This window comes from Diorhabda sublineata, chromosome 3 (assembly GCF_026230105.1).
Source record: "Diorhabda sublineata isolate icDioSubl1.1 chromosome 3, icDioSubl1.1, whole genome shotgun sequence".
Classification (NCBI taxonomy): Eukaryota; Metazoa; Arthropoda; class Insecta; order Coleoptera; family Chrysomelidae; genus Diorhabda; species Diorhabda sublineata.
This window is the reverse complement of record NC_079476.1, coordinates 22439671-22453957: the sequence shown is the minus strand read 5'-3', so window position 1 is coordinate 22453957 and position 14287 is coordinate 22439671. Positions and strand designations below refer to the sequence as shown.

Here is a 14287-nt window from a genome sequence, read left to right as displayed (position 1 = left end):
ATCATAGTTTCTCGAGTACTACAACAGATATGGGTTCTTCATTTTAATTGGACGGTACTTCTCTTCAAAATAAATTTTTATCCCTTCTGTATATTATCTTATTAGTATATGATCCTGTAGAACAGCGTCATAAAGAATTTGTATGAAAATCACTGCTCTACATAAAGGGGCAGATATCACAGTATTCAGAAAATAGACTAAAAGGTCATCAATACGATAAAAAAACATAAATTCAATTATAAAGATTCATAAATTCTTGGAACGGAATCTAATACACGAAAAAGAATTTTTAGAAATGGTTCAAGTTTATAAGAACAAAAAAGATCTAAATAATTTAAGTAAAATTTATAGTTCTATTTTGCAAATTCTAATAAAACTACAAATAATTTCATAGATGGCTGCTATATATTTTTGTGATTAAATTCTAAAAAAATAAATTTTTTTTTGATATTCGTGGTGTAGGTGATCAATTGAATAATATAAGTACCCAAATTATATTTTGATAAAGGCTGAAAGTAGTCGAAACATCAAAATTTTTATCTGTCTTTCAAAAGTTATAAAAAAACAAAAGGTATTCGTATTTCCAATTTTTCATTATGCACTATGTTCATTGTTCCCGTCGGTGTAGTTGGTACAGGTTATAAGATAGATTTCTATTTTTTCGGTATGTAGTCTAGAAGGAGAAGCATCTCAGTGTACCAAAAAATGTTCATTGAAAGGAATCGAATTAAGGTGAATAAATTAAATTCTTATTTGAAAGTCATAACTATTTTAACAACAATAAATTCATAAAAATATATTAACCAAGGTTTATAAAAATACACGTTATTAAATCAGTATCCATTTTTTTTGAAGAATTTAATTGTAAGTAGTTGAGATTTTAAATACTTTCTATTCTCAACTAAACAAGTCGTGTAAAATATTAAAATTTTCAACTTAATCACTTCACTTTGTTTATAATTGCTAATTTCATTTCCACTTGCTGCACTAGCGCTATTTTGATTAGTCTTAGAAATAGTTATTTTCCTACAGCGCGACAGCAGTTGTTCCGAACGACGCGGAGCGGAGTTCGGGCAAGCGGCCAAGTGCGGGAAAGACACTTTACGCATGAGTTGGGAACATTATTTTTTCTACGACCGTATATACAAAAAAGTATACCAACTACATTTTTCTAAAATTATTTTATTCCAACAAACATAATAATATACAAAACTTTAACTAAAAACTACTAATTATTATAAATATTAATATTGAAAACACAATTTCTTGTATTCTGTAGACTAGTAAGAATTGCCGGTCCAGTGGTTTCAACTGGAAGGTAGATGACGTCGATGAGAATGGCATCGGTTGCAGGTCGCATAAAGATGACGGCAACGGTTTTAAGTCATTTGGCAGGTAACAGCTCGGAATTAGTTTCATTTGCAGCCTTCAAAATGGCTTCAGGAAGTTCTTCGTCGGATGAATCCATTAATGTGGTTTAATTTAGAAGATGATTGCACTTATTCGGTCACTTCAAAGACGTTTTGAGCAACTTTGCCTTTTTAGTAACAATTACATGGTTATATAAAAAATATCTGTTTATTTTATATTTTTAATAAATTAAAAATGCTACAAAAAGCTAGAAAAGGTTTAAATTTTATTTGATGGACTATTTCGTAAATATTTATTTACCTGTAGTAACAATAGTTATAATCTCAGAACTAAAAAACTATCTAATGAGGTCAAAATTTGCATAATTTTACTTTCCCGCACGAGTGAAGACACACAACTATGCGTGCGGGAAAGTGGGTTAAAACGCACGGTCGTAGAAAAAATAATTTTCTGTTCACAAATGGACACTTTTTCGGCTTTTCCTTCATTCAAGACTGTACTCCTTACATTCTACACTCCATACTTTTAGGGTACAACTATCCTATGACCTTGATCTTGAAATACACTATTACACCGGATGCAACTGTTCATAATCGTTCGGACACATAAGTTACGAACTCAACACGTGAGAAAAGTGAATTAAAACTGAAACAGAACCAGAACCAGACTAGAAATTTGTTAAATCAACTGTTCAATACTCCTGATTACACTACTATAGTCCAGATATTTCTGATTTTACTTTAATATACATCAGTTAAGCACTCCACTAAAAAATTCAGCAACTTACAAATTATAAAATAACCTCTTAAAGCTTTCACTTTATTTTTTCTGTTTTGCTTTTCCTTAATCTCAACGCTCAAAACGCATCGGAAACCATTCCACTTGAATTTAGGAGCTCTTGAGTGGAACGGGAAAGATCGTAGTCGTAAACGTGATTGTCGTGAGTGCTTAGGGGAATGCACCCTTTGTATCATATATCAATTCAAGTTTTTTATTCTATGTTCGGCAGGTCTGATGGACTGACTAATATTTTGATAGTTTTTTATCCTTCGCACGTTTGTGAAATATTCATCACTCTTTCATTCAGTTAAAAAAAACTTTTCAACAAAATTTATTATTTTCATTTTTTTAAAACAGACGAATGTAATGATCAGTAGCTGTGTGGTATAATTAATTCTCTATTGTTTAAGAATCGGTAAAACACTCAAAGTAATATTAAATAAATTGAATCATAACTGATAAAAGTTCATAATATATGTTTACATTTTATGGATGAATTCTATTTTTATTTACTATCAACATCTCTTGACTTACTAATCGGTTAGTAAGATAGGAAATATGTCACAATTCCAAATTTTCATTGTTTCTTGACGCAAATAGCCCATTTTCACATTACATTAAATTTTTCGTGATTCGAATGATTCACATTAATGAATATGCATTTTAAAATGATAATTACGTTTTTTTGAGTATAGTTTACGAATGAAAAAAAATTTTCATGATGTACTCATTCGATTTTACCCAAAATATCTTGATATCCACTATAATTACGAGGTGTGATCCAAAATTTATGTGAATGAATTTCCATATTAGTGATCATAATATAATTTCAACATTTGAATCAATAATATAAAATTAATATATAATAATATAATCTACCCTACTCTTCCTTGTTTCCACGCAGTCGAATACAAAGTCTTGTAGTTGTAATTTCACTACTTATAGTAAAACTGGATATCAAACTGAAGTTAAATTATAAGTTAATCTCTATTCTACATCAATATTGTTCTATTTTACAGCCCACAGGAAATATGATTCAACTTTTCGAAGACTAAACAAATTAAGGTTTCCAATTACTACAGTATCGAGGGAATATGCTAAGCTAAATCCGACACCAGCGCCGTGCGCAGTAGCTTCCCCACTGTCGAGCCCGGCCCGCTTTTCGCTACGTCGCTTAGTATATAATATACATATATAGTATATAATTTTAGCTCAGTATTTACTTGGCAGCAGTTGATGTGGAAGTGCTGATCGCTCATCCCAAATAAATCGCGGACTTAGCTTACAGTGTTTCATCACCTCTTCCACAAGCTAAAGAAACACTTAGGTGATACGTTATACGCTTACATTGGTTTCAAAATATATTAATTGCGAATAAACAAAAATGCTTTTGGTCCACTTCTTAAGGAATGCATAGAACGAGTCGAATAAAAAAAAACGTGACTTAGAAGAAGGAAAAACGTTGGGATGTGTTGAGAACCACAACAAATTTGAAAAACAAATGGGAACATTGAAAAAAACTATCTATAGAAGTTTGCAATTAAAAAAAAATTTAATACGTGTATAAATAGTGGCGAGATACATTTTATGTAGTTATTTGTAGACATCATTTACAATTCTGTCCTCGTTTTCTTAATGACCTTTTCAATTTTGTAGAATCAATGTTCTTTCATGCATCTTTACTTGTGTGGTGATAAGAAAAAGTTATATAGGTGCAGGTCAGGCGAGTAAGGTACACGAGCCAAGCACGGAAATGGCTGTGTATGTATTTGCATTGACATGGTACAACAACCAGTCTCCTGTCTGCTATAAATCAATTTTTTTAACGAACGCTTCTCAACACTTCCAAATAAACGGTCTGATTAACGCTTGACATAAAAAGAATTGTTTTAATGTTTCATTTCACTTGTAGAAATTGTTTTGGACAGGATGTAGAGGGAGCTTTTCATTGGCTTAGTTTGTTGCTTTGATTTTGAATCATAATCATATGATTCATCTTTATTAATGACATTTGACTAGTTTTAAGCTGCCGTAGCTAAATTTGGCATCATATAAAACGAAATAAAAACAAAATAACCCTAGAAAAAAATCACAGTAGGGGAGAGGCGGGAAATCACACACAGCGGGTATTGTTACGCATGGCCCTGTGTGTCAAAGCGATCATTGAATGTCGACGCTATATAATTGGATAGGCACGTGTCACACACGTATTACAACAACTCTATTGCGATAAATTTCTCTTCTACGCTTGTGTTTTTTGGAGCATTTTTGTATGAAAGTAGCTCTTTTCTGTACCAAGGTGTTGGTCCCTATTGAACTAAATACTGTAAATGTGTCGTGGCAGCAAATAACAATATTTTTCTCATACGTCTGACCGTGTGATTTTACAGAAAGCTCTTGCGGTAATAGATCTTGGAAGAAAAATCCGAGAGGTTTCCAGGTCATTTAACATTCACGAAGCAACACTGAGAGCGCACAGAAAGAAAAACAACAGATCTGATCCAGGATTGGATTGGATTGGATGTTATTTTGTAAAGTATTTTTAATAAATACGATTTTCACATTTCACTGATATTTGTGTAACATTGCCAGATAACATGCATATCATTAACCACACAAATCACAAAACTTCTAACAGAACAAGCCACTTCAATAGCACAGATGACACTAAACTGACAATGAGTTGCGTTTTCTAACCTTTCGCGAAAGAGATGCTCACTACAAGGGCTCCGCACACGGCAAGGCTATTCCGGTTAGTATTGGGTTTACTCAGCAGGTCTACATCCACGTTATTCACAAAATTTAGCTCCATACGATTCTCTGTCCTTCAAGAAAATAGAAGAGTTCTAAAAGGAAAACGTTTTCAGAGCTTTCCCGTTATTTAGAAAGCTACGACAGAGTATGTGAAATACAATTCGAAACAATTCTTCGGGAAATTAATTTAACTTTTGGAAAGATAGTATTTTGTGGGGCTAGGTTTGGGGTGATTTTTTGGTCTTGAGATGGCCTTTTTTGGTGTGGCATTTGTTCAGTTTGTGTGGAGAAAAGGGCAAATCCCATCAAAGGTGTGCATCTCGGATTCTATGGTTTACTAAAACACGTATACACCATACAAAAGATGGGGAAATTATTATTTTTTCCTAAATAACGCAATAGGTACTATCTTGGCAACCTAGGTAATATTTCAGGTGGTCATGATTTATATCCAAAATACTTTCAAAGAAAATGTGAATTTTATCGTAAATATCGTGAGTGGAGGTTTGTTATTCAAATATTTTATAAATTCCATTAGTTCCTGAATAGTGACTAATTGTTCTCTATAAATGAGTGCGATTGTTCTCTGGATTGGATACATATGCGGAAAACTCGACGTAGCCAACATGACTAGACTAATAATCGTTTTGATTATTTCTATACATTTTGCTATGTCTAAAAAAGTTACAGACGATCAAGGTGTTGATTATTGCAGTTTATCTTGTGAAAATAGTGCACATACAGTATGTATACGGAGAAAAGCAGTAAGTAATTTTATTTTTCTTTCGACAAATCACTATTTAAAAAATATAATTATTTATTCGAATGTTAAGTTATGGAACAACCTATTAGGTCGATTAATTAATTTTTATTACAATACAAACATTTATAACAACATATTTGTTTATCAGAATGATGTATAATTTGTGGCTTTATGTGATATGAATAGTTTTATTACATTGTGTTCCTTATTTTGCTTCGTTGTTTGTTTGTGAGTGGATAAAAAATAAAATCCTCCGTAAACTTAAATTAAACAATTAAATTGGATGCATTTTCCGTTCCTATTATTCTTTACTAATTTAAAAAGCTCACTCTAGCGATAATAATGACAGTCTCATCAGTTTTGGTACAAAATATTCAACCGTATATTTTATGAGACTTAATAATTAACGGCTTAATAACTAACAAAGTTTATAACTTGAACTAAATGGAGGGGCCTGTGCTTGAACATCTGTTTCGTCTAATTTTATTAAAATTCTATGTCGCAATTGTTGATAATTTTGGGCTTACAGCCTTCCATCATACACTTTGCATGTTAAAAGTGCCTAAAAATCTTCAGCTGGACAAGACTGAGGTATATTAGGAGGTTATTTTCTATAATGACAGTATACTAAGTCCGGCCAAAACATTATATCGTTTCTAACGTGATGGTGACATACAAAATCAACTAATTTAGTGAGACAATTGTTAATATGAATTTCAGAATAGACAGCTTTTCCCCCATATAAGGTCTGGATATCCCTTTTGCCGAAATCGCACACCGACAAGGTCTTTATCACCGAATTTATTTTTTTTAAATTTTACTTTGTAAGGGCACTCTTCTATTGGTATTTTGGTGTTCGTGCTAATTGATTTGAGGAATATTTAGGACACTTTCGTATTTTTGGGTATTTTTGACAATTTCTCACTTTCCGCGATACAGAACTCTTTGAAGTATGGTGTTTATGCGCTAATTTTCTTAAAGAGACTCCGACTCTGTTTTTTGCTCTTCTTACAAGTATTTCTGCTCTTTTTCGGGTAAAAATTCTTGGTTTCCATATTTTTGGAAGGTTCAAACATTGTTAAACGGTGAATGCTTCTGCGTAAATATTTTGGTTTCTTTCTTGGCAGTTGTTCAATCAAATTATAAACATTTTTTCTTATTTCCAACTTCTAAGATATTTTAATTCAACTGACACTTGTATAACTAATATCAAGAATATTAACTATTTTTTGTTTACAACTGTGCATCATTAGGTTTCAACATTGGCTCGCTTGAATCTCTAATTTTGTCGTACAACGATTTTTTAAAAAAATATTTTGACTGTTCAGGTCGACGCCTTGCAGTCAAATGGTCGCGTGTTCAAATCTGTGAAATGTTCTTTTCGTACATTCTATATTTTTAATTGAATTAATTCGATTTCATAAATTTTAAAATAAATAATTCATGTAAGCCGTTAAGTAAATGAAATTTTAAATGTAAAATAGCATCGATAGCTTAATGGCTTGTGAACGCGACTTACGATCATATAACTAGATAGAATATTACTAGAAACGTGAATAACGAGTCAATATTTCTAATAAAAATTTGTAATTTATTACTCTAAAACTATTATTAGTCTCAAAATTATAAATTAAGGTTTTAGTAATCAGAATTAAATATTTTAATCATAGAGATGCGGACCGGCAGCACATTGTAATTCATTTATGGAGTTTTTAAACGACGAATCCAGACAATATATTTTGGATATTCACAATCATCTACGAAATCAAATAGCTCTTGGATTGGAAACGAGAGGTTTTCAACCTCCAGCATCAAACATGAATGCTCTCGTAAGTATATATTAGACATTCAAGAAAAACAATAGAGAAAATAGTATCTTCTGGTAAACGTTACGGGAAAAAATAGATTCTATAGGTTTCTAGTATATTTATTTCTGAGAACAACATTATTACCATGAAAAATAAGTATTGTCTGAAACATCTCGAATATAAAAAAAGCCGTGAGCAGCAGAGCTCCATCACGAAAGTCGAATTTTTCGTCGAACGAAGAATTTAACTAATACACAAACAAATCTTTCCATAAAATGAATTTCTTGGAAATGATATCAATTCTCAATCTCATTTCTTTATATGGAAAATTTGCTATTCCTCAATAACTTTTCATTTCTCTCTCGAATGAAAATTCATAATTTCAATAGACCCGGTGGTCTCGAACCCTCTTGTTCAATTCCAATTGACAACAAAGAAAAAATTGTCATAATTACAAGAAATTTCGAAAATGGGAAGTATAAGTAGTAAAAAAAATCACCCTAGTAACGATCATACTCGTATTATTCATTAAATAGGAGGCGGTCCAATTCAACAATTACAACGATCAAAATGATTTCGGGCGTTCTGTGCTAGAAGAACTGAAGAAGAAAACTTTGAACTTGAGAAAGACAATTCTTCAACATCACCCCTACTTGCATGCGAAGTTCGAACCTTCTAGTTAAACTTTTTCTGGCCAAAAAATAAGAAAATATATCAAAAATGACCATAAAATGGAGAGGGGTGGAGATGGAAAGTTTCGACCTTAGACAGGAAATCATCTCGCAACTAATTGAACCTACATGTGAAATTTCATTTTTCAGTCGCTTTTCGTTTGACCTGCAGAGATGAGCAAAGGTCAAAAACCACTTTTTCGACTAAAAATTTGTAACTGAACAAAAATTCTTACGCCTTTTGGTATATCAGTAACCAACATATCTACCGAGAGCTGTACCATGGTCACAAAGTACCATGGTAATCAGAGGTTTAATAGAATTTCGAATAAGGACAACTTTAGCAAGTGAAATTACTCTTTAAGGTGTTTCTATTGGTAATAATATTTGATAGATTGCATTGAGTCTAAAACACTTATTTTCAAATAAATTTAGTTTCTGATTTGGAAGAAGACGGGGATTTTATGTAAAAATAAAATTTGGAGTAAATCACGACTATTTCATAATAGCTTTTCAGAAACAGATAGTTCGTTGTATAACCGAGCTCAAATTAATTGAGTTATAAAGTTACAACACTGCATAGTAAATTTATTGAGTATCCTTATGATAAATCTTTGACTGAAATCACTAAATTATATAGTATAATTTTATGGAATATTTTGTAATTTTTTCATTCTGAATTGAGTTATTTTGTTCAGTAAATTTACTAAATTGTTGTGCGTTAAAACTTCCTACACATTTTTGGTAAGATTACCAAAGAAATTCTTTACAGTGTATGACAATGATAGTTTAAGGTCACCCGCTAATCTTTCGACTTTACTTGTTCATTTTCGTTTTTTTTTTCATCATCAAATGATAATTACATTCTTAGTTATTTATTATCTATCATTTGCTCTATGTAGTCGATTGCCTATTTGCGCTTTGGAGGGTACTAGTGACTTTCTTGATATATCAATCTATCAGGAGGATATGATATCTTCTTGCTCTCACTTGTTTGATTTTATCCGTAAAAATAAAGTTTATTGATAAGGAATTTCGTGATAAACAGTTTCATTGTCTAGTGCCATGTTTATTGTTTATTTTATTTTCACAGGTTTATAGCAAACATTTGGAATATGTGGCTCAATGTTTAACAAATACTTGTCAATATGCGCATGACGTTTGTCGAATAACTCGTAAGTATTGAAATACCACCAAATTTGACTCGCCTCGCGCATGACGTCACGCTGGAATCAGAATATTTTCTAGGCTTTAAGATTAGGTTGGAGTTGTTCGTATTTATTGAGTTTTAATGTGTTTTCAATATTTTTTTGTGTTAAGTGGCTATTATAGAGTTGACCTACTGTTATTATTTTCTTTTAAAATATTTCTTTGGTTTCCAAAAGACTAGGCGAAGCAGTGGAGAGGAGCTTGTGGTCGAGAGGGTGAAATTAATTTAAAAAATGGCAAATGTATGTCGTAAGACACAAAATAACAAACACGATTTCTATTTTTTCCAATAATTGTACTTATTTTATATTTTTGTCGATTCTCTTGTAGAATTTCCAACAAACAAAAGGGTTTCAGGTTTCAGTCTGGCTAGAAATATTTAGATAAGATACCACTTATTTATGTGTTATTTATTTTAGCGCGTGTTTGTTCCAACCAAAGGGATAGTTCCATATAATGCAAAGTGTCTAGGTTTAAAACATTGTTAATTTACCTATATATGATTCGATCAAAGAAATAAATAAAATATACCCATAATATATCACAAAAATATTATTAAATTGAACAAATTTCATAATTTTACCAATAATATTTTAAATAGCCTCTTATTCCACGGAACAGGCTGGAAATTATATTCCTTGTAAACCGCATGTGGCTTTAAGAACGTATTTCACATTTTGTTTCCAACGTGACGTCACATTGAGCGAGAAATATGGCGCGAGTCTACGCATAAGCATACCGTTGTATGTGTGTTGTGTATGACAATATACAGTTGTTTGTATTCTTTAATTATTTAATTAATACGACACCCGGTATATTATATTGAAGATTGCTGTTGCTTTTAGATAAATATCCTAGTGTTGGACAAAATATAGGAGTAAAGTGGTTCTCTGGTAAAAAATATGATAATTATAAAACAGTTATAAACGAAACAATCTATTCATGGTACGAACAAGTAACATCTTTTAATTCCTCGTGGGTGGAAAATTTTCCAGAGTAAGTTCAAGTTTTATTAGTCGATTCTAACAAGTTTTAATGCGAGGTTTTTAAAAAAAATGTTTATATTTTTTTAGTAAGCAATCAATATACAATTGTTTAGTTTATAGAAATCTTTAAGAAATCAAAGTTCAAAGGAAATTTGTTTCTAGTCATTTAAAATGTCTTACATTTTTTTTACATCAAAATATTACAAACCCATTATCATACAAATGAGTCTGGGTTTAAATATCCATGAGTGGCCGGTTCTTATCCTTCTTATAATGCTTAATTCATTAACCTAACCTAACCAAGTCACTTGGTGAAGGATGTGAATAGTGTAAGAAAGTAATAATGATGTTCATGCTTCGCTGTCACGCTAATTTGGTTTTTCTTTTTTGAGATTTTAAGTCATTATGGATACTTTGTCAATGATCGTACGAGTTGAAGCTATTTTTGCCTGTTGGTCTATTAGCTTGTTACCTTCGATACCAATGTGGGAAGGTAATCAAATGAGAGGTTGGTAGGAGTCATGTATAGATTGGACAATAGGTTAATCCAGGGACGGGGAAACTTTTTTCTTCGCGTGCCAATTTTTGTTAACGAAATACTTGGCGGGCCAAGTTGAGGCATTTACTAAAATAAAAATATTTAAATTTATTGTGCAATATTAAAAAATAACATTTTTCATAACATTTAGTTAATTGAACTTTAATTAGCTGCGAAGTAGAAGGTTGAGGGGCGCTGGTCTTGTTTCTGCATGACTTCATCATAAGCCGGCTCCAGTTGTGATGCTGAAATTTTTAACAATGAAAAAAGGAGGTCATCTGAAAGTCTATTACGAAGACAATTTTTTAATTATTAAAAACGTTTGTTCGCACAAATAGCTTGTACCAAACGTAGCCATTATTTTCTGGGCGTTGGCAACTATATTTGGGTATTGTGTTCTAGATAAGGACTTATGAAATTCCAATTTGCTGGTGTTCAAAAATAGTTGCCTCAAATAGGTAGTGCGTTCGACGACAGTCGGATTTACGGGTTTTATGCCCGACGTGTACTACCTTTACTGCCAATTCATGAGAATGTAATTGTACTTAATTTTTGTTTGCTGGTCGCGGACTGGATTTCAATGCTTTGCGGGCCGGATATCCCCATCCCTGGGTTAATCGGTAAATATATTTTGAACAGATGAAAATAAGTTGAGAAAATATGATCAGATGGGCAGCTAATAACGGTTGTCGACCATATTTCAAGAACGGATTATATTATAGGGAAACATTTTTAATAAAAGTGACCCCGAGAAACACGTGGAAAATCAGTATTCAAGATCCAGTAGGAACTAGAGGACGTATTTGAAAATATAAAATTAAAAAAGCAAAATTGAATTCTTCAAAAAGTTTTCCGTATTTTTCATACCACAAGTTTTTGTCTATCTTTACCATTAAGAAGAGGGAGAGAGTGAGTAAAAAATGACGGTTCTGCTAAGCCGATTTTTATAAACTTGATGTTGTTTGAACGAGCTTATGTCCAGCAAAACAAAATATATAAATTCTAACCCATTCAATTAGCAAAGTGAATGTTACCTGCAGTGCTTTAAGCTCATAATAATCTTATCATTGCTCCACTTTCTCCATAGTTACCCGGACATATTATCGGAAAATTTGGGAGATATGAGCGAAGAGTAGGGAGAGTGCATGCCTCAGGAGTCTACACATCTGAGAAGAGCATTAATACGATTTTTTTTGTAGTTTTGCTCAGTAGATACATATTTTATTTCGTTTTGTACCTATATAGCTTAAACCCAGAAACTAGAGCTAACAAAAATCTAATTATTTATTTAAAAATAGCTTATTATATGTAGTCAGCAACAGCTAAAATATAATATAAACTAATATTATCGTTTAGCAATAAAATCCATAGAAAACAAAGTTGATTCATTCTGTTGATTCATATCTGTATTAATAATATAATTTTCAGTGAAAGAGGAATCGAAGCTTACGCTCAATTAGCATGGGCTAACACCTTAGAAGTCGGTTGTGGATTGACGTTCTGGTCGGAAGACGGTTGGCATATATATTTTTTCGCTTGTAACTACGGTCCCGCTGGAAACATACCTGGGGTTCCTATGTACGCAATTGGCACCGCCGCTACCGATTGCTCGGATGGTATGGAACCCAATAAAAAATTCAAAGGATTGTGTGGACAAGATAGAATCAATAAGAAGGAATCACTTTATTGATGTTTTATCAAATATTTGTTTAAGTTGTAAATTGATAACATGATAAATTAATAAAGTATTTTGTTTTTAATTATATTTCTAATCGCACGATGTCTTTTATATGTAACTCGGTCGCTCAAGCTTTGTGGAGCTCTTTTTAAGAGATGCTCAGGCGTTTTGTTATACCTTCAGCTCGTTTCCAGTGCCTTCTATCTCCGTCTATCCATAACTATTTCTTTTTACAATTCCTCATCCCTCATCACATCGTTAGACAACCTCTACGGATATGCATGGAAAAACCGAGCATAGGACAAAGTAAGGAACACGTAGATAGTATTTTTGATTATATTTCCAATCAACTGCTCCATTTAAACAGACACTATTATGACTGATATTTTAACCGGAGAAGGTTACCTAAGTCGCTATTTCCTGCTACAGATATTATGGTCGCTGCTGAATGTCGCTGGTGTTTAGAGGAAGAAGACCACCGGTTTATGGCTGGCCATTGTCACAATTATAAACTATGTATTTGATTACGTATGTAACCAAATATTTTGGAAATATGTGTGCCTCAAGTTTTATTTCGGTAACTTTTTTTCGAAATATAACTATGACAACTGAGTAATTGGATTTATTAACAGTCGTATTTACGTATTAGTAATACCTGTAAATGGTTTTTTGTTGGAAAAATTGTACAATAAATAATAAAAAAAAAAACGTTTTTATCAGGTAAACACACAGCGTCATACCCATATATTTATATCAACTTTATGAATATTAACCGATAAATCTAATTTAGTCAAAAAACCAATATAACTGGGATTTCTCAAGTAATTTAAATTATCAGTAAAAGCCCAATGATGTGTGGGAAACACTTGTAATATTATAATATCATTGTAGTCATGAATTAGATTTACACATTTAATTGCAAACTTGTAAATTGAATTTTGTGTTGAGTGCCAAAAACGAATTATAAAAACTTTTATCTTTTCTTCAAAAACCGGAAATTGAATAAAAATATAAAATAACAAAACAAAAGAATCTATCAAGGAGTTTTATAAATAAATTGTATTTGAACAAAAGTTAATATTCTTCGTTGGCCACCATTTGTTCCTATTATAACATCACATCCTTGGCATAATTTCAACAAAGTTGAAATTTTCTTTTATGAGGTTGGTCCCAGAAGTATCTGGCTTGACCTAGAGATGACGGTAGTTGCGCGAAAAATACCAATGTATTAGTCCACAATCTATACAGCATATGTTTCAAGTTTGAAGATGCTACATCGTTTAGTATTTGTTTGGCAGCCATCAATAGTCGAAGTATTCAGTAAATTTGTCATCGTTATGTCATAAATACTTTTATTTGAAAGACCTTACCCCAACCAATATAAAAGGTGAACTAGATTCTACTCTGGGTAAGACTGTTCTTTCGTTGTCAACAGTAAAATATTGGGTAGCATAGTTTAATCGAAGCCGTACGACCTGCGAAGATTAGCATCGTAGTGGCCGACCAGAAATGTTGAGGAAACTGGATGATCGTTGAGTGAAAGTGCGTGAGCATTAGACATAGTAGGGATTGCAAAAAGTGTGATACCACGCATATTAACTGAAAATTTGGATATGAGAAAGCTGTGCACAAGATGGGTGCCGTGTTTGAACACAATTGAACAAAAACTCGTGAAGATGTTTCCATCGAGTGTTTGGCAATGTTTACATAAATAAAGCCGAATTTTTTC

The 14287-nt window shown here is 32.1% G+C and overlaps 1 protein-coding gene across 1 annotated transcript; it reads left to right on the top strand.

Moving 5' to 3' along the window:
* Positions 1-5525: 5525 nt before the first annotated feature.
* On the top strand, positions 5526-12640 carry LOC130441120 (venom allergen 5-like). Its single transcript, XM_056774656.1, has 5 exons — positions 5526-5669; positions 7339-7497; positions 9241-9322; positions 10202-10352; positions 12309-12640. Exons 1-5 carry the CDS (start codon positions 5532-5534, stop codon positions 12568-12570), a joined length of 792 nt encoding a protein of 263 aa, XP_056630634.1. The 5' UTR covers positions 5526-5531; the 3' UTR covers positions 12571-12640.
* The last annotated feature ends 1647 nt before the right edge of the window (positions 12641-14287 follow it).

Bases quoted from the DNA above. Each gene is read 5' to 3' on its own strand.
- LOC130441120 (XM_056774656.1), top strand. From the start codon at position 5,532: ATGACTAGACTAATAATCGTTTTGATTATTTCTATACATTTTGCTATG. The intron at 9,323-10,201 runs GTAAGTATTGAA...TGTTGCTTTTAG, and splicing joins TGACGTTTGTCGAATAACTC to ATAAATATCCTAGTGTTGGA. The intron at 10,353-12,308 runs GTAAGTTCAAGT...TATAATTTTCAG, and splicing joins TGGGTGGAAAATTTTCCAGA to TGAAAGAGGAATCGAAGCTT.